Consider the following 25,680-nt stretch of genomic DNA (forward strand, 5'->3'; position numbering starts at 1 on the left):
GAATACACACTTTTAAAAAAATGTATAATATTAGCTAACTCAAGTAAAGGGAACTAGGTAACTGGAGATTAAGAAATGAGAAAATTTTTTACTGTGTTCCTTTTGAATTTCATATTATGTGAATTTATTACATTATTAATAAATGATTTTGTTTTAAGAAAGTTTAATATATAGAGATGCTGGTGCTGCTGAAATGCTATTTGAGCTAATTGGGAATCAATCAAGTTGACAAAGATAAAGCAGACCAGACTACCATTTCTAAAACTCACTTATCTCATATTGCTTAACCAAACAATAAGAGAAATGTGTAGAATGTGAATATACATTCTAAAGATCAGCTTGAGTACAAGTTAGCTACAGAGGCTTCATTTTATTATTCATATGCAACTATAAGAAGGCTGTTTGCAGCATGGAAACCTGTGTTGGTAATTTTATTTCACAGAAGAAAATCTGATACATTTGATAATTGTTTTCCTGAGGTGGAAAATATTTCCTATTCTTTTCCATAAAGTCTCCCTGAAAATCAGGACAGATTTGAGAGTTTTCTGAGGAAACACTTTCCTTGAAAGAAAACCATATTTCTAAAGCCTTGCATTTTTCTTTTCTCTGCTAAACCCTAAGGTTGGATTTTTTTTTTTTTAATAATCTTATCTCAAGAACCTCTGGTTTCTACAATTCGAATCTTTGTTTTTCACTTTTTTTCCTGAATTAGGTACTTCTCTCAATACAGTCACCCTGCCTTCAGAATTGAGAGGTAACTTATTGCTGAAATAACTTTTCTTCCCTCAAGATTTCTAATACTAATTTTCCAGACTTCTTTCTTACTTTTGGAATTCTTCCAACCACTTTGTTGGTCTTTATTAGAAATACTTAGTTTTAAAATTACGTTTACGCAGGATTAAGGTGCTCCTGTTAGCCTTAGTACCAAATGAATGTTAATTTGTCAGATATAATTGTTCTTAGGGAAAATAAACATATTATTCTTGATTACTTGATAGTTCACCTGCTTTAATATTAGTTATGTGTAATTTAAAAGAGAAGAAAGGGGATATTCTGCTGATGCTGAGACCTCACTAGGGAAATTCTGGCATTTTGGTCATTATCCACATCATTCTGCTTTATGTTCATTTATGTTGTTTATATTAACCATATTAAAAAATAAAAGACATGTTTAGCTTCTTTCCTTGAATAAATTTCTACTGGTTTTATGCATTATATATTTAAAGTAATTTTTTAGAGATAGTTATTTTAACTTTTTGAACTTCATCAGGAGGGTTATTTGAGAGGGATGGAGAGTGGAGGAGAAGTGTTTTGTTTCTTTTGTATGTAAGGATTTAATGATTACATGCTGGAGAAGTTGAATAAGTAACAAGTTTATTATTTGCTTTCTGGAGCTATTCTGGGCGATGTATCTGGTAGCTGATAAATTTAGTTTATTCTAGAAATAATTGACTTTTTTTAATATTTCAGTTTTCATTTTGAATGATTTGTTTCCAAGGGTACAGAGCAGTTATTCTCCAGACTTTGCCACAGCTTAGAATCCTAGATTGCAAGAACATATTTGGTGAACCAGTAAATTTGGCAGAAATAAATTCATCACAGCTGCAGTGCCTAGAAGGTCTTTTGGATAATTTAGTTTCTTCTGATTCTCCCCTAAATATAAGTGAAGATGAGGTATAGTATTTACTTTTTTTTCCTAATATTAAAAATACCTTCAAATTTCAATAAGTGAATATAAATTAAAAGGATTTTGGTTTGTTTCTATGTCACAGATCATTGATAGAATGCCAGTGATAACAGCACCCATCGATGAGTTAGTTCCCTTGGAACAGTTTGCAAGTACACCAAGTGATGCTGTGTTGACGTCTTTTATGTCTGTGTGTCAATCTTCTGAGCCAGAGAAAAGTAATCATGAAAGCGATTTGCAGAATGAGATAAAACTTCAGAAATTAGATGATCAAATTCTACAACTTCTAAATGAAGTAACTATTTTTCCTACTTCTCTTTAGACATGTTTATTGAAGAAAACATAGTTAAGAAAATGTAAAATAAAAATTATGTACTAGCTGACCAACCTATTTTAGTGCATCAGTGTTCGTGTATTTTTGTTTTGCTCTACAGAAATAGGGTTCTATTATTGCATAATGGTAGTAAAAGGTAACGTAAATTTTTCACTCATTTTACTTGTCTTCCTTTACATCTTCATTATGTAATTTCTTTGTCTTGTTCTGCAGTACTTTACATTACTTCTATTACACCCACCTTTTATTTCCATCGTAAGCAAGGGAGAAACTCTTTGGACTCAGTGTTACTTAATGCAAAGGAATACTTTGACCTCTACTGTCTCTTCAGTGGTTTAATGGTCAAAATCACTTCTACAACGTATAGCTGAATGGCAGGTTAATTTACATAGTTCCTGTATCAATTTCATTTTCTAGTAGACCATCACCTAATCAATCTATACTTTCCTGAGCTGTTAATCCTTTTTTTACCCCTGCTACTGAATCTCTAGTTTTTAGAATCTGTGAACTATGTGTATGAACTACAATTCCTAGAATTTACTGCTATTCAGGTCTCCAACCTCGCTCCAGCATTCTCACTATCATCCACAGAGGCAGTGGTTCTCTTGGGTACCACTACTATCTCACTGCAATAGATTATTACTTTATTTGCCTTCTAGCTGGGTGTAGGATAGAAAGATAGTGGTATAGGTCAAAAAGGCTATTAGTCATATGTTAGTTCAACTTAAAAATTTGTAACTAAGTTATTGTTACTGATTTTTTTTTTTTAGAGTCAGGGTCTTACTCTGTCACCCAGGCTAGAGTATGGTGGCATGAACATAGCTCACTGCAGCCTCGAATTCCTGAGGCCAAGTATCTTCCCACCTCAGCCTCCTGCGTAGCTGGCACTACAGGCACATGCCACTGTGCCTAGCTAATTTTTAAATTTTTTGTGTGGAGACTGTGTCTCACTTTGTTACCCAGGCTTTCTCAAACTCCTGGCTTCAAGTGATCCTCCCACCTCAGCCTCCTAAAATAGTGGGATTACAGGCAAAAGCCACCACGCCCAACCTCTATAACTAAATTTTCTTAGTCAAAATTTTTTCGCAAATTAGGAAGGGGGAAGGAGTGGAAAATGCTTATGAAATAGTTATGGTTCAGGAGGTTTTTAATCCTGAACTATTATTTATATAATATTAACAATGCTGGATAAACAAGAGGTCTGCCTTAGGTGAGTGAAAGTGAATAAGGCTGTGAGGATTCTGTGTTTCAGAAATCCATAGAGATTTCAGTTTGAGCCAATAAGGAGATAGTAATAGAAGTGAGACAAGAATGCTGGCCTACATATTATTTGACATCATTGATAACTGTATGGCTGGACTTTTGGACTCCTCCATTTCCTCAGGTTTCATCTTTTCATCTTTTCTAATGGCTGACTCTTCTACCAATGAAAGAACTTAGATTGAAGTTTAATGTCTTTAATTTGAAGTGAACATTTCAGTTTCTCATAGGCTGATCTCATTTTATTCTCATGACAACCCAATCAAGTAGATAGAGATTAATGTATTATTGTCCTTGTTATAGAAAAGAAGATCCAGAGTTTAAATCACTAATTTAAAAGTACTTTATTTGCAAGATAGTTGAGCTCCAAATTCATAGCTCCTTATGTCCAGTCAAATTCTTCAACTGTGTCATGCTTCTGACTTACGGTGCTAGTTCTTTCTACTTTGTTAACCAAAAACAGGAGTCTAGCTATCTGGAAAGAAAGGTGATTCACTGCTATGTATATTTAAAATGTTTAAGAAAATGACTTCTTGTTCACTGTCTTACTTGGGGTAAAGAGTAAACATGCAGTTTGAATTTCATTGAGCTGTTCGTACACTCAAATGATTTCATCTCGAGTATCAATTTATAAAGTCATAATATTACTGCAATGTGCTGTACTATAATAAAGACATTTATTTTTCTTAATCATGGGACTTAAAATCATAATTAACCCTGCCGAACTGGGAAATTTTATGTCTGTGAAAAGCTGTTTTGCCTTTATTTTCGTTTTTCTCCAACATTCTACTATGAGCATTTTTATTCTTCAGCAAACGAAAGAATTTCTTAGTGAGTGTCAGTATATCCACCAACCAGATTCTACCCTTAACATTTTACTACATTTATTTTGTCATGTAGCTATCTATTCGTATATCAAACTATCTTATGACACATTTCAAAGTAAATTACACACATCAATGCATTTCTCCCTAAATACTAAGCATGCATATCATTAATTACAGTTAAATATTTTTTAGGTGTTTTCTTTAATGTGAAATACAGGTCTGCATATTTCCTGAATTGAGAATACATATATCTGTTATCCAAACTTCTGTGAAGGTTAACATTATCATGTTCCCTTATGGCCTCTCCCACAAGCAGTCCTCCACTGCCTCCAGAGGCAATCACTTTTCTGATTTTTTGTCTACCATATATTATTTAATATTTGTTTTAGAACCTAATATAAATAGAATCATACCGTGTATACTCTTCTGCGTAGGGCATCTTTCATTGAGCATAACCTTTTAAAAATTAATCCATGCTATTATGTTTATCAGTAGTTCTTATTTCTATGTAGTATGGCATTCTATGAATATATTACACTTTATTTTTCCATTGTCTTGTTGAAGGTTATAACCTAGCTTATAACCTGGGTTATTAGAGGTTTATGAGTAGAGCTGCAATGAATATTACTGTATAATCTTTTTGTAAACATGTATCTTTGTTTCTTTTCAGTAAACAGCTAGAAGTGCAGTTTCTGGGTTATAGGGTAGATGTATGTTCAGTTTTATAAGAAATTGATAACTTTTTTCAAAGTGGTTATTCTATTTTATTCCCACTAACAATGTATGGCTGTTCCAGTTTTTCTGCCACCTCACCAGTATTTGGTGAGGTTAGCATTGCTTTTTAGTCATTCTAGTGGGAGTATGCTGATGTTTGTTGTGATTTTAATCTGCATTTCACTAATGATTAGTTATGTTGGACAGTTTTTCATGTGCTTATTGAATATTTATTTATCTTCTATGAATGCCTGTTCAAAATTTTTGCCCATTTTTAAATTGGGTTGTTTTTCCAGGTTGTAGGAATTTGTTATATGTGCTAGACACCAGTATTTTGTCAAATATGTCTAGTGTGAATATTTTCTCCCTGTTTGTGGATCTCATATTCATTTCCTTACTGGTCTTTTGATAAGCAATAGTGTTTAATTTTGATGAAGTCCAATTTATCATTTTTTTCCCTTTCATGGTCATTGTTTTCTGCAACTTTAAAAACTTTTGTGCATACCAAAATAACATTCTCCTGTGTTGGCCTCTAAAAGTTTTAATGGTTTTACCTTTTGCATTTAGATCTGTGTACATATATGGTTCACTCTTTTCCATATGGATTTTCAGTTATCTCAGTATCATTTGTAGAAAAGCCTCTTCTTTTCACTAAATTTCTTTAATGAATTTCTTGAAAAAAAAAAAGAAATCACTTTACAAACTAAAATCTAGCTCTGTGTTCTTTTTTTCTTTGTCAGTTTGGGTAAGTTGTATTTTTCAGTTAATTTGTCCATTTCATCTCATTATCAGCATAAAATTGTTAATATTCCCTTATATACTTTTAATTTCTGTAGGATCTATAATGAAAATCTCTTTCATTACTGATATTGGTAATCTGTGTTTTCTCTATTTTTTATTTGTTGGCCTTGATCAGTTTAGCAAGGGGTTTTGATGATGTTTTCAGAGAATAGACTTTTGGCTTTGTTAATTTGATTAATATTTGTTTTCTGTGTTCTTGATTTCTGGATTTTATTTTTCCCCTCTACTGTGAATTTACTTTGCTGTTTGTTTTCTAGCGCTTTTTTTTTTTTTTTGAATACAGTCTTGCTCTGTCACCCAAGCTGGAGTGCAGTGGCCTAATATCAGCTCACTACAACCTCCATGGCTCCTGGGTTCAAGTGATTCTCCTGCCTCAGCCTCCCGAATAGCTGGGATTACAGGCGTGTGCTACCACACCCGGCTAATTTTTATAATTTTAGTAGAGACAGGGTTTCTTTCACCATGTTGCCCAGGCTGGTCTCGAACTCCTGGCCTCAAGCGATCCTCCCACCTCTGCCTTCCAAAGTGCTGGGATTACAGGCATGCGGCATGGCCCCCAGCTGTAACTTCTTAATATAAGTACTTAGGTCATTGATTTTAGACTTATCTCCTAATGTAATCATTTAAAGCCATAAACATTCCTCTGAGCACTGCTTTAGCTGCATTCCACAAATTTTGGTATGTTTTGCTTTTGCTATTGTATAGTTAGAGATACTTTTCTAATTTCCTTTATGATTTCTTCCTTGATCCAAGAAATATTTAGAAATGTCTTTTATTAATTTTTAAACCATTTGTCATTCTATAGATATGTTATTGGTCCTTGATTTCTGATTTACTTCCATTTTGTTCAGAGAACATATTCTGAATAATTTCCATCTTTTTAAATTTATTGAGTTTTTTTTTATAGCCTGGCATATGGTTTTTCTAGGTGGATATTCATTGGGCTCTTAAAAAGAATGTGTATTCTACAATTAAGTCTGGATGATTGATAGTATTTTCAGGTCAACCATGTCTTTACTCATTTTTTTGTCTGTTCTATCAGTTGCTGATGCTTGGTTTTTTGTTTGTAGAGGTGGGGGGTTGATCTAGTTCTATCAATTGTGGCATGAAGAAGTGTTGAAATCTCTGTGGTTGTGGATTTGTGTTTCTCACTTTAGTTCTTTATTTGCTTCTTATGTTTGAAGCTCTGTTATTAAGCACATACACATTTATGACTGCTTGGTCTTTTTGATGAAGTTACTCTTTTATCATTATGAAATGTTCCTCTTTATCTAATAGCCTTATTGAAATACATTATTCACTTACCATGTGGTTCACCCATTTGAAGTGTGCAATTCAGTGGTACCTATTAGCAGTCATTACTCATTTCCTTCTACCTCCACTCTCAACCCTAAGCAACCACAAATCTATTTTCTTTCTCTATGGATTTGCCTATTTTGAACATTTCATATAAATGAAATCATAATATTTTAGCCATTTGTGACTAGCTTCTTTCACTTAGCATATTTTCAATGTTCATCCATATTGTAGCACATATCAATACTTCATTTCTTTTTATTACCAAATAATTATTCCATTGTATGGATATACCACATTTTATTTATCCTTTTGTCAGTTGATAGACATCTGAGTAGCCTCTACTTTTGGTTATTGTGATATTTCTATGAATATTTATGTATAAGTTTTTGTGTGGACATAGATTTTCATTTCTCTTGGCTATATACCTAGAAGTAGAATTGCTGGGTCATATGTTTAACCTTTGGAGCAACTGCCAGACTTTCCAAAGTAACTGCGCCATTTTACATCTTCAGCAGCAGTATATGAAGGTTCAGTTTTCCCACATCCTTGCTATCTTGTTCTTATATGTCATTTTCATTGTAGCCATCCTAGTGGGTGTAAAGGCATATCTCATCCTGGCATGCATTTACTTTTAACCTGTTTGTGTCTTTATATTTAAATGGATCTTGTGGACAGAAGAAAAGTGAGTCTTGTTTTTAAATCCCATCTGGCCATCACTTCTTTTGAAGAGTCTGTTAAAATTTACTGTAATCATTAATGAAGTTGGATTAGGGTCTACCATTTTATTGTTATTCGTTTTCTGTTTGTCTCTGTTTTATATTCATTTTTCTTCCTTTCCTACTTTCTGTTGGATAATTTTTAGAATTCAGTTTCTTTTGTTTTGTTTTGTTTTGCTTTTTGAGACGGAGTTTCACTCTTGTTGCCCAGGCTGGAATGCAATGGCGTGATCTCAGCTCACCGCAACCTCCACCTCCTGGGTTCAAGCAATTCTCCTGCCTCAGCATCCTGAGTAGCAGGGATTATAAGCATGTGCCACCACACCTGGCTAATTTTGTATTTTTAGTAGAGACGGGGTTTCTCCATGTTGGTCAGGCTGGTCTTGAACTCCCAAGCTCAGCTGCCTTGGCTTCCCAAAGTGGTGGGATAGAATTCAGTTTTAATTCATATGTTGGTTTTTTAGTCACAATTCTCTAGGTTTTGTTTTGGTCTGGATGCTCTAAAAAAAGACTTGAAACAGCCAACTTAGAGTTAATACTGTATCACTTCAAGTAAAATGTTTTAACATTATTTGTATTTATCTGTATATAAATCAACTGTGATGCTCTTTATTTCTTCTTGAGGATTCAAATTTCCATCTGGTGTTATATTCCTTCAGCCAAGACTTCAGTCTGAACTTCCTTTAGCAAATGTTGTAGCGTTACATCTGTGGATACCAGTCTGTTTCACCTTTATTCTTAATGGACTTTTTCACTGAATGTAGAATTCTCAATTGACAATTTCTTTTTCTTTCAGTACTGTCCCTGGCCTCCATAGTTTTGATTGCAAAGTTAACATGAATTCAAAATCCTTGATTTCTTGTATGTAATATGCCATTTTTCTTTGGCTACTGTCAAGAATTTGTCTCTCTTTGTTTACAGCAGTTTGACTGCATTGTGCCTAAGGATGGTTTTCTTTGTATTTATCCTGCTTGGGGTTTCTCTATGCTTCCTGAATCTGTAATTTTATGTTTTCACCTAATTCGGAAAATTTCTTCCAATATTTCTTCTGCTCCATTCTCTCTTCTCTTTTTCAGATTCCATGTAGACTTTTTGATATTGTCTCAAAATTCCCTGAGGCTCTGTACATTTTGTCAACGTTTGTTTTTCTGTATTCTTCGTATCGAATAACTTCCATTGAACTAGGTTCAGGTTCATGTACTCTTTCTTTATTGCCTCACTCTACTATTAATCTCAGTCAGTTTCTACTTCAGACATTGTATTTTTCAGTTATAGAATTTCTATTTTTAGTTCTATTTCTGAGCTGAGTTTTCTTGTTTTTTCATTTATGACAAGCATATTTCTTATTATCTCATTGAACATCACTATTTGATCGCTATTTTAAAGTTCTTGTTTGCTTATTCAAACATTTGAGTCATCTCAGGTTTGGTCTCCATTTTCTCTTGAGAATAGGTCATTTTCCTGGTTCTTCCTATGGCGAGCAATTTTGAAGTGCGTCCTGGACATCATGAATGTTTTGTTGTGGATACTCTAGATTTGGTTATAGTCCTTCAAAGAATGTTGACATTTTTGTTTTAGTAAGCATTTAACTTGGTTTGACTCAGGTTGTATGTTTTTCCCTTAGGTAGCAGTTCAAAGTTCATTTCATTTATTTTGTTCTTTGCTGGGCCACTTGCAGTCCACTTCGTACTGTCCTCTGGTTCTTCAGGCCCAGAAGTCTGGTTTTTCCTACCTGAGGTTTAGACTCTCTGCATGATGCTGATTGTGATACATTCTCAGGCTAAAAACATAAAAAACCAGAAACACCCTCATTCTGGTCCATTTTCCAAGTGTCAGCTCCCGTCTAGGATAATCCTACTTTTGTTCACTTTCTAAGGCCTTCAAGTGGTTTTTATTTTTGTTTTGTTTGTATTTTTTCCAGAGTTTATAATTGTTATCTGCAGGAAAGTCAACATGGTAGAAGCTTGCTTGTCCATACCAGAAGCTGAATTCCCTGTCTTTAATGTCAAACATTTCTAGTTTATAAACCCTTAATCATATAAAAAGTCATAACATTTCAGAAAATTTCCAATTTCAATCTTTTTTATACTGAACTTTTAACAAATTTTGTTGGCTTTTTAAATTTTAGACTTCTAATTCAATAGATAACGTTCCTGAGGAAGACCCCAGACCAAAAAGAGACACGGATATAACTTCTGAAAGTGACTATGGAAACAGAAAAGAATGCAATAGAAAAGTTCATCGAAGATCAAAAATCCCTTATTATGCCAAAACCATTCAAACTATTAAGCACCACAATAAAAACTACAGCTCTTTTGTAAGGTACTTGTTTTAGTTTTAGAAATTTAAGGCACACAGAAGTTAATAATGCTGGCTTCTCTCTTGAAGCTATCTCCTGGTATATTTGTTACTTTACTAATGTGGAAGATTTGATTTTTCAGCCTTGTAGGTTCTGATCTGGTCAGTACATTCATGTAAATGTATATAAAAGGATCCTTTTCTCTGTGTCTGTACCTAAGTTGCAAAATTAATGTATAAACCTGAAGATATCTCATACCATAAAGAATACTGACCTTAGAACTGGAATACCCTAGTTTAATCTAGGTTTAGTTCAATCAAAAACAATGTATGTGGTTTTAGTTTAATTTGAACTAATGTTATTAGTTCAAATTCCACTGCATTCATTTACAGTGGGAAATAAGACTGGTACACTTGAGTCTACATGACTAGCCTTTTCTCTCTTTGTAGGCAAATCTAGATGGAAAGTCAAATCCTAGTCAGATGATACTGAGTTTAGGATTAAATGTGAATAAGATGATTGTGTTTAATGCCATAAGGACAAGGGAGACCAATGTCTGTATTTTCATAATTGGGATCACCATGACAAGTGGTTCAGAAATGACTACTCTGGGATGGTTACAGTAAACTTTTGCCTCTGTAATTTGCAAAGCATATTTTGTTGTTTTGTTGTTGTTTAATTCTTCCATACCTACCCAATTACATTTTACATGTATATACACACACACACAGAGGCATTCAGTTCACTTCAAACACTGTACTTTTTTTCAGGACATACCCTGGAATTTATTTGGTCGTACCAAGTGGTAGAATCTATTAACTTTGATCCATTATATGTTGATTTTAAACTTTTAACTCTCAAAGAGTAGTTCTATTTACTGTCTTTTCAAGTTCTTGGGTATCATCTCACCATAGTACTTTTTAAATTATTCTGATATATCCAAGAACTCCACCCTACCTGAAAATGTTGAACCCTGAACATTTATGAAATCATGATCTTTTTTAAAATCTTAAGGCACTCATTAATCAACAGAGCACACCCATTATAAAATTTATGAAGCAGTTTGTCCAAGTTACTATAATTTTATTAATATTCTTTTTAAAAAGCTGTTTGCATATACAACTAGAAATGTTAATGTTAGAGAAAAGTAATGTGAACACTACTTTTTTGAGTTATTTTCTATGTTTCATTCTTTACAGTTGTAATCGTAAAATGAAACCACCTTACCTTAAAGAATTATATGTAAGCTCATCTTTAGCAAACTATCCTATGTTACAAGAATCAGAAAAGCCAAAGACTGAAATAATTAAAGTAGACCAAAGTCACTCAGAAGACAACACTTACCAGGTATGATTTAAGAGATTAAGAAAAAGTGAGTATGAATAATTTTAAATACAGAGTCCCAGAAAAATTATGCATGCTTTTATTAGCAAAAAATGTTTGAATTTTATTGGAGTGATGAAAATGGGTTATTTTTTCCTTCCTGATTTCCAGATTTTATGTAATGTTATTTTTGAACGAATGAAAATTACATTTTCTTATGATCAGATTTAGGTGAAATCATTTGTTATATGCTTCTGGAGGAAGAAACAGTTATGAATTTTTTAATTCTTATTCCTTAAGGTAGTGCTTCCTACTTTTTTTGGGTGTCACACCCTTTTTAGTATCTAAAAAAATCTACAGGTCTTCTCAAAGAAGCCTATTTTTACACTCGAAAAAATGTATATAATTTCAAGGTTTTCATGGACTTCTCTGAAACTCAATTTTGGACCACTGGATCCCAGATTAAGAGGTGTTCAAAAATGTTTTAATTCTTTAAAATTTGCTTAACATTTCTCATGTTGAGAAACTTCAGTACTTGTGGTTTCATTATTTTATATTTTTCATTAACTTCCCCTTATATTACTTGTGTATTGTTCTTTCAAAAACAGAATTGGTACATTTTAGGCTACTGGTTTCCTCCCCTTATTCTCAACTATAGAGGCTTTAATATTGAAAAATAATAATTATCATTATGACTTTGGACACACTTCATCTTTCTTCTTACTTAACCTATTGTGCCTGTGTTTCCCAAGTTACATATTCATTTTTCTCATGAAAAATCAATCTTGTCTGATTCAACCCCCCACCCCAAGTTTGTTCGAGATTAGATCCTTACCAATCTTCATATTCCCTTGTGTGCCTTGGTAAGGACTCTGTTTCCTGAATACAGAGTCTAGCATGTGGGTGCCATGCTATGAGTATATACTATTTCAAAAAAGGAATCTTATCTACTATGGCATAATAATAGCAGCTAACATTTATTGATTGGTTATTATGTAGCAGGCACTGTTCTGCACTTACCTATATGCTTTGCTACCATTAACTTAATTTTTGGCCTGGGGCAGTGGCTCACACCTGTAATCCCAACACACTGGGAGGCCGAGGTGGGTGGATCACTTGAGGTCAGGAGTTCAAGACCAGCCTGACCAACGTGGTGAAACCCCATCTCTACTAAAAATACAAAAAAACAGCCAAGCGTGGTGCACACGCCTGTAGTCCCAGCTACTCGGGAAGCTGAGGCAGAAGAATTGCTGGAATCCAGGAGGTGGAGTTTGCAGTGAGCTGAGATTGTGCCACTCCACTCCAGCCTGGGTGACAGAGTGAGACTCAAAAAAATAAAATAAAAAGTTTCACTGTAGCTCTTTGAAGTAGGTACTATTATTCCCCTGTTATAAATGGGAAAATTGAAGCTGTGAGAAGTTAGGTAACTTTTCTAAGTTCACATAACTTTGTTGTTTTCTTTCAGTCCCTTGTTGAACAGCTAGACCAAGAGAGAGAGAAGAGATGGAGAGCTGAGCAAGCCGAAAATAAACTCATGGATTATATTGATGAGCTGCATAAACATGCAAATGAAAAAGAGGATATTCATAGTCTGGCTCTACTTACCACAGATAGGTAAAAAGAAATTAATAAACCTGAAGATACCTCATAGCATAAAGAATACTGACTTTAGAACTGGAATATCTTAGTTTCAGTGTGGTTCAATCAACAACAATATATGTGGTTTTAGTATGATTTGAACTAATTTTATTGGATAATTTAGCACTTTATTAGCTTGTTATATCAGCAAGAAATTCGGGTACATGTATTTGAGCCCTCAAGCAGGAAGGTGTCAGATAAATATTATAAGTAAAGAACAGCAAGAGACTAGAGCAGTGATTAACAAACTTTTTATGTAAAGTGCCAGATTCTGTAAAGGGCGGGCATTGGCAGCCTTTTTCTTTAAGCTTCATGGGTCATATTTGATCTCATCACATATTCATCTTCTGCAATGGGCTTTTGTATCATATAGCCCAGTTTCTTAATTCTGATGTTTTTATTCTGTCCTCACCATTACGTCTCCCATTTTATCTGGGTTTTTTGTTTTGTTTTGTTGTATTGCATTCTTTAATACAGGTCTGTCATTTCATTCTGTGAAAATACCAGTTTTTTAAATTACAATAACTCTTTTTCTTCTGTTTCCTGTAATTATTTCTAACGTTATGCTTTTCATCAAATGATTATAAGATGTTTAGAGTTTCTTATGGTTTCTTACCCTTGAATGAGCACTAGGTTTCTAGACTTGACATTTGCTAACAGACTTTGGGAAGTTGCTCTTGGTTCCATTTCCTGTCTGATTGTGCAGTGGATAATTCCCCTTCTAAAATCTCATTTGGATAAGTTGATGTACACAGTTCACAGCCCAGTTCCCAGTTTCTTTTAAGCACTTTTGTGATGCTGACATGGTGTTTTCTACCCCACTGCATGTTTCTCTGATAGGTTGTACCTGTGGAGTGTAAGGACAATTCTAATACGCAACATGCGTGCTATGAGAACCTCTATAATTATAAAGCTATGATGCATTATGTTATCACTAGCCCTTCTACCACTGCCCACCAACTTCCTGCCTTATTTGTGCTTTACAAATGTCTGTCTGAATTGACACAAGAAGCTACTGGGTATGGATGAGGGAACAGGATGGTTCAATTAAGAGTGCTCTGACTACCTCAGAAAAACAGCAGTCCTGCTTTCAGTAAGTGCATGAGTAACCAACATTATGTAGTGACAGATTTATAGAGATCCTGTGACTGAGTCATGGACAGACAGTAGAAGAGAAAAGATATGTCTTCCTTTTTTCAGAATGGAGCAGTTTCATGAGGCAAAGCCTGAGTGTTGTAGGAGTTGTTTTTAATTTCAGTTTAGTTCCATTTGCCTTATAATTGAAATTATTCCCAAATTTTGGCATTCTGTTATCTTTTGTTTTCAGTTATATGTGTATGAATTTTTACTTTATTCTGTATTCTAGGTATTTAGTGGGATATTAGAGGAAGCTGTGTCTAGGGCTGCTAGCCAAAGTCCATTTAAACTGGAAGACTTTGGGCACACTTTATCTTTCTTCTTACTTAACCTATTGTTGTGCCTGTGTTTCCCAAGTTATGTATTCATTTTTCTCGTGAAAAATCAATCTTTTCTGATTCTTCTTTTATCTACGCCACACCCCACCCCCCCACCACATGTTTGTTTGAGATTAGATCCTTACCAATCTTCCTATTCTCTTATGTGCCTTGGTAGGGACTCTGTATCCCTAATGCGGGGTCTGGCATGTGGGTGCTGTGCTGTGAGTATATACAATTTCAAAAAATGAATCTTACCTACTATGGTATCTTTATTATCCAAACCTCCTTGATGACCAGATCTGTTCATCTAATTATCTACTAAAAATGCCTTGCCTGTATTCCTCATAAGTTTCTTAAGATCAGCATGGCCTCAGGTGGATTCATTCTTCTTCCTTATTTTATATTTCTTGCCCTAATAAATGGTGCCCCATCTAGCATCCAGTCAGTCACCAAAACTGTAGAAATCTAGGAATCTTTTTTTTTTTTGCTTCCTTTCTCTTTCTCCTATCCCACAACCAGTTGATATTATCATCTTTATTGATACCTTTATTCATCAATTGATATTGATATCATCTTAAAAGATGTTGAACTATCTCCTCTGTATCCCAAAACTGTTACCTTTCTTTAGGCCCTTAACTGTTGCTTAGATGATTGCTCCATTTCTGTTTTCTCTATGGCTTTCCCTGCCCCCAGCCCATATACAGTCTAGTACTCTTTCATATAGCATATCAAACAGGAGTTGAGAGCATGAACAAAGGAAGACCAGTTCAGAGAGTACTCTCATTGAAGTCAAGAAGAAAGATGATAAGGACAAGAATTAGAGAAATGACCATAGTGTAGAAGTTGATGGATATATTTTTTTAAATATGCCTTGGATATTACATTGGCTTGGCTGCCTGACTCAGTAATTTCTTCATGAGGCTGTGTCTTTGTCAGCGTCCCTTTGCCAAACAATAGACTTATGTTCTGTCATCTCAACCACCTGTCTGTAGTAAGGGGTGAGCATTTGTCCCAAGCTGGGTAAACATCCTGTATCCTGTGGCCACAGTGATTGGTTCAGGGGGTGGACAAATGAATCCAACTGGACTAATCAGAGCCTTGCCTAGGACTCATTTTAAGTTGAGCTAGAGAAAGATACTCTTTCCTGTTTGGTTCAGGGCTATTAGAATATGATCCCAGAGATGTTTGTAGTCTCCCTCTGTACCCCTACCCCAAACATAAAGATTCTTGCATGACACCATCCAGACCACCTATATCTGATTTCCTAGAGTCTGCTTTTGAAGCCAGATTCTAGGATTGTGTTACGTTCTTGGTTTCAGTGGTCCCTCAGCATAGTGCCACCCCATCCTTCTCTATGTTTGCTTATGCAGGTCAGTAAATTCTCTCTTTCATTTAAACTGATTAAGAGTTTTCAGTTCTAGCGAAAGGGTTCTAACCAGCACAAAGCTGGGAGCAATACTGGGTGTCTGGGTTAGGTACAAGGAGTTGAAGTTGACTTACAGGTTGCTATTTATGTAGCACATCTGTCACATCGCTTTATAAATATATCATGTCTGTTCCTTCTGTGAGATGCTGGGTTCCTTGAAGGCAGAGAAGACTCCATCTCATTCATCTTGCTTGCCTTTAAATCCATATCTAGTATAATGCCTGAAACAAATTGTTTGGTAAAGTTCTGCTGTTGAATAGTAATTTATATAAAATATTTTCCTTTTGATCATAATGTTAGGTTCAGGAGTAAGGGAAAGACACACTATTTTTCTGCCAGTTTTTACTGTAGAGTTTGAAACATACTTCAGATCTTCTCTAAGTTTCAACACTTATTACAATTTTACCATTTTTATATGTGTAATATACTTAACACCACATATAACTTCTGCTTTAGGCTAAAGGAAATTATTTTTAGAGAGAGAAATTCCAAAGGACAACTCGAAGTTATGGTTCACAAACTTCAAAATGAAATTAAAAAACTGACTGTTGAACTAATGAAAGCAAAAGATCAACAAGAGGATCACCTTAAACACTTAAGAACCCTTGAAAAAACATTAGAAAAAATGGAGAGACAAAAAAGGCAACAGCAGGCAGCACAGGTATTTCTCTATTTTAATGTATGAGTAGCACACATTAACACAAATTCATAGCTTCTATCATGAAACAAATTATACCACCTAGAAAACCTAAAAGATGTAAGGCTATGTGCAAAAATTAAATTGCTGTTAATTTAACAGTCACATAGCCTGTTGAATTATGTCCAAATTAAGACTACTAGCTCTTAACACAAAGCAATTAAAAAGAAAAGTTGATGGAAATGTTGCAGGTAGTTAGGCTTTTATTCTGAGAGAGCTGGCTTTTAAAAAGGCTTTCAGGTGATTGAAGGAATTTCATTTTCATGCTTTCTGAATGGAAATTATCATTAAAATCTGTGATGCAGATAAGCAATAGTTAATGCTAGTGTATTTGTTCCTTCCAAGGCTGCACTTTGTGCGACTGTAACATCATTAATTTATTAAAGTTTGAAAATCAACTTAGTCACCGGACACTGTCATTTAAAAGGTACTTATGGAAACTGACATTAAAATAGCAGGGGAGATTATTATCTAAATAATGTAATTGTGGGTATTTTACTCAGATAAGACTGATCCAAGAGGTGGAGCTCAAAGCTTCAGCTGCTGATAGAGAAATATACTTACTTAGAACTTCCCTTCATCGAGAAAGGGAACAAGTGCAACAACTTCATGAACTTCTTGCATTGAAAGAACAGGAACACAGGTAAATGAAAAATTTATCAGAAATGTATTGGCATTTAACAATAGAAAAAGAAAGCTACTGGTTCCCCACCACCAGTATTTTTTTTTTTCTTTTGAGATGGAGTCTTGCTCTGTCATCCAGGCTGGAGTGCAGTGGTGCAATCTCGGCTCACTGCAAGCTCCGCCTCCCGGGTTCACGCCATTCTCCTGCCTCAGCCTCCTGAGTTAGCTGGGACTACAGGTGCCTGCCACCACACCGGCTAATTTTTTTTTTTGTATTTTTAGTAGAGACAGGGTTTCACCATGTTAACCAGGATGGTTTCAATCTCCTGACCTCATGATCCGCCCGCCTTGGCCTCCCAAAGTGCTGGGATTACAGGCGTGAGCCACCGCGCCCAGCCCCCACCAGTATTTAAAAATAGTGATTGAGCATTGGTGAAGTCTGACAGAATTAGTTAGTGGAAAATGCCATGTTCATGTATGTATACATTAGAATCAGCCCTATAGCAAGAACTAGTAGCTAAAAAATGAATAGATGCCTTTGTTATCAGTATTTGAGGTATAGGTTTATAACAGTATAGCTTATTTCTCATTTCTCCAAACCCAGCCAAAAGTTGGTCTTTATATAGAGAGAAAATTTTTAATTGACCTCCAAGTTAGTTAGTAAATTAATCAGTATTCTTTATTCTTCTGAAGGAGGGGTCAGTGAACTTTTTCTGTAAAGGGTCACATAGAAAATATTTCAGGCTCTGCAGGCCATACCTAACTTTGCCTTTGTAGCACAAAAGTAGCCATAGATAATACATAAATGAATGGCATGGCTGTGTTCCAATAAAAGTTTATTTACAAAGAGAAAGGCAGTAGGTCACATTTGGCTGATGGGTTGTAGTTTGTCAACTCTTGCTCTATAGAATCTGTAATAATTTCAACATTTTCAGTTTATCTATTTCAGTTATCTATTTACTATCCTACCAGTGAAATTGTATGATTATCGTATGTTAATTGTATTTATTCCCAAACCTGTTTTGTTTTGTATCTAAATGTTGGTGTTCTGGGGAAAATTGTTATCTTGTGTAGACGAGACAATTATAAAAGATTGGGGGAAAATAATCACAAAAATCTAGAATTTTGTACTTTGTTTCCTTTACTTAGTTTCATTCCAGTTTAAAGAAACCAAAAACTGGAAATAATGGGTTTCACATTATGGGTTTGAGTAATGCAAGAAAAGTAGTGGAGAACCATAAAGAATAGACTAACTGGCCCGATATCAAAAGATTAGTAAATAATTTTACACTTTAACTGACTTTTTCTGTTAACAAACCACCAGTGCTAATCAGACTGTATTTATTGCAAGTCAAAGACTCGGCCAAAGTAGTAGATACAGTGAAACATCTTATGCAAATGCACCTGAAGAATTTCTGAAGCCATAGAATGATTCTGAACTATCTCATGAAGTTAAGATTTGACATACTTCCCTTATCTCCATCACTATTAAATACACAATCAAATAAAACTCATATTATTTGTACCTATCTATGCCCAATTACTGCGTTTGAAAGTGAGAGGCTGATACTGAATTAACAAGAGTGAATATAGAATATTAAGAACTATGTAAAGACCTTTAAAATGTTTCTTTTCAGGTGAGTATCATCCTTTTATCTTTATATGTTTTTCATTCCAGGAAGGAACTTGAAACAAGGGAGTTTTTTACTGATGCTGAGTTCCAGGATGCCTTAGCTAAAGAAATAGCCAAAGAAGAGAAAAAGCATGAGCAAGTGATAAAAGAATACCAAGAGAAAATTGACGTGTTAAGCAAGCAGTATATGGATTTAGAAAATGAATTCCGTATTGCTTTAACTGTTGAAGCCAGAAGATTTCAAGATGTAAGAATTGGCACCCAGCTCTTTATTGAAAACAGAATCAGTAAGATATGGTTTGATGAGAGGACTTGTTTTAGAAACATAGCTATATTAAATGTTGGCTTCATAATCTTAAGTAAAATATATAAATTCTTAGAGGCCTTAGTTTCCTCAGATAAATAATAGCTACTATTTATTGCTCTTGCAAAAACTAAGTAAGATTATAGATGTTATAGAGTATTGGAATAGGAATCTGAGAAACTGAATTCCCTCCTATTACTATAGAGCAAGGATTGGTAAAACTAAAGCCCCCAGGCCAAATATGGCCCACTGCCTATTTCTCTTTAAAGTAAAGCTTTATTGGAACAGAGCCATGCTCATTTTTTACATATTATCTATGGCTGCTTTTCCATTACAAAAGCACAGTTGAGTACTTTCTTTTTTTTTTTTTTTTTTGAGATGGAGTCTCGCTCTGTCGCCCAGGCTGGAATGGTGCAGTGGCATGATCTCAGCTCAGTCCAGTTTCTGCCTCCCAGATTCAAGCAGTTCTCCTGTCTCAGCCTCCCAAGTAGCTGGGACTACAGTCACAGGCCACCACGCCCACCTAATTTTTGTATTTTTAGTAGAGACAGGATTTCATCATATTGGTCAGGCTGGTCTCAAACTCCTGTTCTCAGATGATCCGCCTGCCTCGGCCTCCCAAAGTCCTGGGATTACAGGCGTGAGCCACTGTGCCCAGCCGTAGTTGAGTACTTTCAACAGAGTTCATATGGCCTGGCCTGTATAGCCTAACAGTTTACTGTCTGGCACTTTCTAGAAAAAGTTTGGTAACCCCTGCTATAGAGGAATAATTGTGCTCCTCCGACCAGTCCCACCAAATGTATACTAGATCCCATTTCCTCTTGCCTACTTAAAGATATGGCTTCAGTAAGTCTTCTTTCTTACTCTCTTACATCTGCAGTTTTTCCACTATATTGGATCATTCCCTTCAGCATACAAACATGCTGTGATTTCTCTTATCTTAAGAAAACTCTCTTGATTCCATTTCTTCCTTTGACTACTATGTTGTTTCTCTGCTTCCATTTACAACAGAACATCTCAAAATTGTGCATTTGCTGTCTTTGATTTCTCTACTTCTCTCTTCTCCAACCTGCTCTCATCTGGCTTTTATCTCTATTGCTCTACTAGCATTGCACTATCAAAGCCACCAGCAATATCCACACTATGAAAGTTGTGAGTCAAATTTGTCCTCATCTGATTTGACCTAAGTGCAGGATTAGACAGGGTTGATAGCTTTCTCCTCTTCCTTACTCTTTCTTTGCTTAGTTTCCAGCACACTGCATTTCTTGGTTTTCTTGGCTTTCCATTACGTCACTTCTTTTCAGTCTCTTTGTTTCTCTTATTTTTTCCATAGTTTCATTATTGCAGTGCCCAAGTTTTCAGCCCTTAAATTCCTTTTCTTTTCTATACACACTCATTCTCTTAGTAAACTCCTCCAGCATCATTATATCTCCAGCCTGGACGTTTTGCAAGAATTTTAAACTTCTATGTCTAACCACCTATTTAACATATTCTACTTCACTGCTAATTTTACCCCCAAACCTTCTACTTTGACATTTCTCCTGTCCCAGTTAAAGACAACTCCATCCTTCTAGGTGCTTAAGCCAAAAACAAAGTCATTGTTGATTATTCTTTCTCTGACACTACACATTCAGTACCTCAGGAGATTCTGTCACCATTATTTAAAAAATATACACGTGGCCATTTCTTGCCACCTCTAACACAGCCACTCTGGTATGTCATGTTATCTTGTATTATATGAAGAGCTTTCAAGTTAATCTTCCTGCCTCTATCCTTCCCTTACCCCCCTCTGTTTATGCCAAACACAGCAGCTAGAATGTTCTTTTAAAATACATGTTTGGTAATATGACTCCTCTCCTCAAAGACCTCCACTGTCCCTTCATTTTATTCAGAGTAGTGGTCAAAACACTTCACAATCTAGCCCTCTGAGTTCATCTCCTACTACCTTCCCCTTCATTTACGCCACTCCAGTGACAACAGCCTTCTTCCTATTCCTCCAATGTATCAGGCACATTCCTGCCTAGAACACTCCTTTCCCACACATTTGCATGGCTCCATTCCCTGCCTCCTTCCAGTCATTGCTCCATTGTTGCATTCGCAGTGATTATGCCAGTTAAAATTGAACCCACATCTCCCAACACTTCACACACTTCACATCCTTCTAACCTTTTACCCAAGCATATAGTATCATCTAACATGATGTATAATTTATTATGCTTGTTGTTATATTGTCAGTGCCTGCCACCTAGAATTTAAGCTTTACAAAAGCAAAGATTTTAATCTGTGGTATTCATTGGTGTATTTCAGTGCTAAAGCAATATCTGGCCACCCAGGCTGGAGGGCAGTGGCGGTATCTCGGCTCACTGCAACCTCCTCCTCCCAAGTTCAAGCGATTCTCCTGCCTCAGCCTCCCAAGTAGCTGGGATTTTACAGGTGTGCACCACCACACCAGCTAATTTTTGTATTTTTAGTAGAGATGGGGTTTCACCATTTTGGCCAGGCTGGTCTCAAACTCCTGACCTCAAGTGATCTGCCCTCCTTGGCCTCCCAAAGTGCTGGGATTACAGGCATCAGCCACCACGCCCAGCCCAAATAAATGATTTCTGGCTTTAGATTTGATACTAATTCCCTGAGTCACTTCAGGCAAATATATAATAATCATCCTGGGTCTCTGTTTCATCATCTGGAAATTAGTAGATTGAAACAGATTATCTTTAAATCTTCTTTTGCTAAAACTGTGATACTATTTCCAAAAGCAAATATTTTCTAATTATTTGGAGAACTGCTATTTATAACACAATTTTGGAATATAGGTTAAAGATGGTTTTGAAAATGTTGCAACTGAGTTAGCAAAGAGCAAACATGCTCTTATTTGGGCTCAACGAAAAGAAAATGAGTCTTCCTCTTTAATTAAAGATCTGACCTGTATGGTAAAGGAACAAAAAACAAAACTGGCAGAAGTTTCTAAATTGAAACAAGAAACAGCAGCAAATTTACAGGTAAGACTTTGCAACATTATATTTTTTAAAATTTTTTTATATTATTTTCTCAAGTGGGTTCTGATAATTTTAGGAAGTACATGAAAGGAACTTTTAAATGATACTAATTATATATTGCATATAAGAAAAATAGTATAAAGAAATTAAGCTCATGATTTCACAAATTGTATTGCTCATGAGATAGCAATTAGGTAAAATAAGTCAATTAGTTTTAAGAAACATGTTCAATTAAATAGGTGCCAGTAGTATAGTGATACAGCAAAAATTGTGGAAGTGATACTCAAATGGTTAAAGTTTGGGAAGCACCACTTGGATTGCTGGTATTAATTTTGTGGTGGTGATGCTGGTGGTTTTAGATATACTTAGATGTAATAATCATTAAATTAATGTCTTTATTGTTGTTGTCTCAATTTTAAACATTAATGCTATTTTACCCAAAATTTATTTCTGGAAAATGACCTTTAACACTATTGATAAAAGTGCTTGGTGAAAAATTTTGAGTATTACAGGTATAGTTTCTCTTTGACAATTTTAGAATAAAATTCAGATTGTTTAAAGGAGTGGTCTCTTAAATTCAACTGTTTATTTCATGACCTACATTTGTCTTTAGTAAAACTAAAACTTCTGATGTAAAATTTGGTAATGTTTATTTGTATTTGCTTAAATAACATTTTTTCTCATTATAAGATGGAAAAAAATAGAAAATAAAGCACTTAATATAATAATTCTTATTTATTTTTTCGGGGAATATACAGAATCAAATCAACACCCTTGAAATTTTAATTGAAGATGACAAGCAGAAGAGTATTCAAATAGAACTTCTGAAGCACGAAAAAGTCCAGCTTATTTCTGAGCTAGCAGCCAAGGAATCACTAATATTTGGTTTAAGGACAGAAAGAAAAGTATGGGGACATGAGCTGGCACAACAAGGTAAAATTCTCAGATTTTCAAAGGGAAAATAGCTTATTCTTATAAACGGGCAAATCTGGGTGTTGGAGAGAAAAAGACTCAACTCTGCCTCACGATGCCAAGAAAAAAGGTGACCCTTTATCTGGAAGGATAAGTAGGCATTTGCCAGCTACAGGGGAATGAAGACCTCTTAGGAAATGAGAAATAGTTTATTACACCAATGAAGAAGTTATGGCTCTGATTTTTTAAATTTTTTTTCCCATGATAATTTGACTACTATTCTGAACCATGTGTGCTTTTACAAAGCAACATCTAAATATATTGTTAAAAATAATTCTTTTTTTTTTTTTTTTTTTTTTTTTTGAGACAGAGTTTTGCTCTCGTTCCAGGCTGGAGTGCAATAGCGCAATCTTGGCTTACTACAACCTCTGCCTTCTGGGTTCAAGTGATTCTCCTGCCTCAGCCTCTCGAGTAGCTGGGATTATAGCCATGTGCCGCCACACCTGGCTAAGAGTTTTTGTATTTTTAGTAGAGACCGGGTTTAACCATGTTGGTGAGGCTGGTCTCAAACTGCTGACCTCAGATGATCCACCCACCTTGGCCTCCCAAAGTGCTGGGATTACAGGTGTGAGCCACCGCACCTGGCCAAAAATAATTCTTATATAGTGATTTTAAGTTATTTGTACAGTATACACATTTAATTTTCTTTTCTGATATATGCAACATTTATTGTGCATGCACAAATTAAAATATTATATAAATGAAAACTATTTTTTAGTAAATCCTCAGTCTCATTCCCTTTCCAATCATTGTAAAGCAAGAGATATATACTGTTTTTTGTTTGTTTGTTTGTTTTGTTTTGTTTTGTTTTGCATTCACAGATACCTTTAAAATTATGAATAGCTAGATATTTGGTCTTTTTCTTTTGAGATGAGTCTCACTCTGTTGCCCAGGCTGAAGTACAGTGGTGTGATCTCGGCTCACTACAACTCTACCTCCCGGGTTCAAGCAATTCTCCTGCCTCATCCTCCCCAGTAGCTGGGATTACAGGCATGAGCCACCATGCCCAGCTAATTTTTTTGTATTTTTAGTAGAGACAGGGTTTCACCATGTTGGCCAGGCTGGTTTCAAACTCCTGACCTCAAGTGATCTGCCCACCTCAGCTTCCTAAAGTGCTAGGATTACAGGAGTGAGCAGCTGCGCCCAGCCAAGATATTTGGTCTTAATGGAGCATTGCTTATTTGTTCGTTCTCTGTAGGAATTTTTAATATGCTCTTGTTTGTTTGAATGTGATAACATGAATTAATATTACATATCTGAGTTACTTGTTCTCAGCTTTATTTGTGGTTTCAGGTTTTCAAATAACCACAAGTGTTTAAGAGGCCTTTTTGTTTGCTTCCCCTTTCCTCTTCATAGTGTACTATTATAAGCTATATTTCTTTATTTAGTTTTTTTATTATTATTATTATATTACAGTTTGTTAGAGTTTAATAAGATACAAACCCCCAAGGTGTTTCAAAGTTTGTAATTGATGATTTTTGTTTCTTAGGATCTTCTCTAGCCCAAAATCGTGGAAAACTGGAGGCTCAAATTGAGAGTTTATCTAGAGAGAATGAATGTCTGCGAAAGACAAATGAAAGTGATAGTGATGCATTAAGAATAAAGTGCAAAATCATAGACGACCAAACTGAAACTATTAGAAAATTAAAAGATGTAAGTTTGACATTTTATTTTGGTTAAAGAGCAAATGGCAGGTTTGAAAATCTTTGGATCAAAGTATCCAAAAGCTGTTTTTCAGTGTTTTCCAACTGTTGTAAAATTTAGGGTAGATATCATGCATTTCTTTTTATAATATTTGCCCCTTTGCTCTTAAAAAGTTCTACATGATATTTATTAGTTTGGAATGAACTTTATACTTCAGAATTTAATGGAGAATCTTATTATGGCCTTTGAAATAACTGGAAATACCCAGTGTCAATTAAGGGTTAGGAGTCACAAGAAAATGAACATTTTATATGTTTAAAATGTTATTTTAAAGGATAAATTAAACCATATCTAATTAACCAGAATATGAAGCATTTAAAGTTAATAAAAACAAAGTACCAATTTTTTTCTTGAAGAGTTTACAAGAAAAAGAGGAACACATCAAAAGATTACAAGAAAAGATCACAGAAATAAAAAAATGCACTCAAGAACAACTTGATGAAAAATCTTCACAACTGGATGAGGTACTTGAGAAGTTGGAAAGGCACAATGAAAGAAAAGAAAATCTAAAACAACAGTTGAAAGGAAAGGAAGTAGAACTTGAAGAAATCAGAAAAGCTTACAGGTATTATATAGTACAGTATTTCCCACTGAGAAATAAAATGTGGCTTAATAATTTAATAAACCCAATTTATTTTTCAAATTACTTCTCATATTAGTACACTGAATCGGAAGTGGCATGATAAAGGAGAACTTCTATGTCATCTTGAAACACAAGTAAAAGAAGTGAAAGAAAAATTTGAAAACAAGGAAAAGAAACTTAAAGCAGAAAGAGACAAAAGTATTGAACTACAAAAGTAAGCATTAGGTTCTAAAGGATTTGAGATCTCCTTAATCGTAAACACTGTGGAATGGGTGAAATATGTATGAAGAGAGGAGGGCTAAAAATCATGTAGGACATAGTTATTTGCCAAGAAGTTTGTTTCCATTTCATCTGTAAAATGAAGATAGCAGTAGCACCTACCTTAA

General features: G+C 34.9%; 1 protein-coding gene and 1 long non-coding RNA gene across 10 annotated transcripts in view; one reads left to right on the top strand and one right to left on the bottom strand.

Moving 5' to 3' along the window:
- Positions 1-16,314, bottom strand: part of LOC129061071 (uncharacterized) — a 42,885-nt gene extending 26,571 nt beyond the window's left edge. The window contains exon 1 of the long non-coding RNA XR_008528056.2: positions 15,856-16,314. This is a non-coding gene — a long non-coding RNA (uncharacterized LOC129061071). The remainder of the gene's footprint in view (positions 1-15,855) is intronic.
- The window catches only part of LRRCC1 (leucine rich repeat and coiled-coil centrosomal protein 1), a 39,183-nt gene that overhangs the window by 6,516 nt on the left and 6,987 nt on the right, over positions 1-25,680 (top strand). For 2 of the 9 annotated variants that reach the window (XM_024251501.3, XM_024251503.3), the window contains exons 5-18: positions 713-754; positions 1,499-1,674; positions 1,773-1,982; positions 9,767-9,960; positions 11,137-11,284; positions 12,726-12,874; positions 16,238-16,442; positions 16,982-17,121; positions 18,781-18,982; positions 21,853-22,038; positions 22,794-22,968; positions 24,497-24,660; positions 25,068-25,276; positions 25,371-25,508. In XM_024251501.3, coding sequence (XP_024107269.2) covers positions 713-754; positions 1,499-1,674; positions 1,773-1,982; positions 9,767-9,960; positions 11,137-11,284; positions 12,726-12,874; positions 16,238-16,442; positions 16,982-17,121; positions 18,781-18,982; positions 21,853-22,038; positions 22,794-22,968; positions 24,497-24,660; positions 25,068-25,276; positions 25,371-25,508 — 2,338 coding nt within the window. Of the gene's footprint in view, positions 1-712; positions 755-1,498; positions 1,675-1,772; positions 1,983-9,766; positions 9,961-11,136; positions 11,285-12,725; positions 12,875-16,237; positions 16,443-16,981; positions 17,122-18,780; positions 19,023-21,852; positions 22,039-22,793; positions 22,969-24,496; positions 24,661-25,067; positions 25,277-25,370; positions 25,509-25,680 lie in introns of all 9 variants that reach the window. The other 7 variants (XM_024251502.3, XM_054561806.2, XM_063726704.1 and 4 more) reach the window with 5 other exon arrangements.

This window comes from Pongo abelii, chromosome 7, assembly GCF_028885655.2.
Source record: "Pongo abelii isolate AG06213 chromosome 7, NHGRI_mPonAbe1-v2.0_pri, whole genome shotgun sequence".
NCBI classification, from domain to species: domain Eukaryota; kingdom Metazoa; phylum Chordata; class Mammalia; order Primates; family Hominidae; genus Pongo; species Pongo abelii.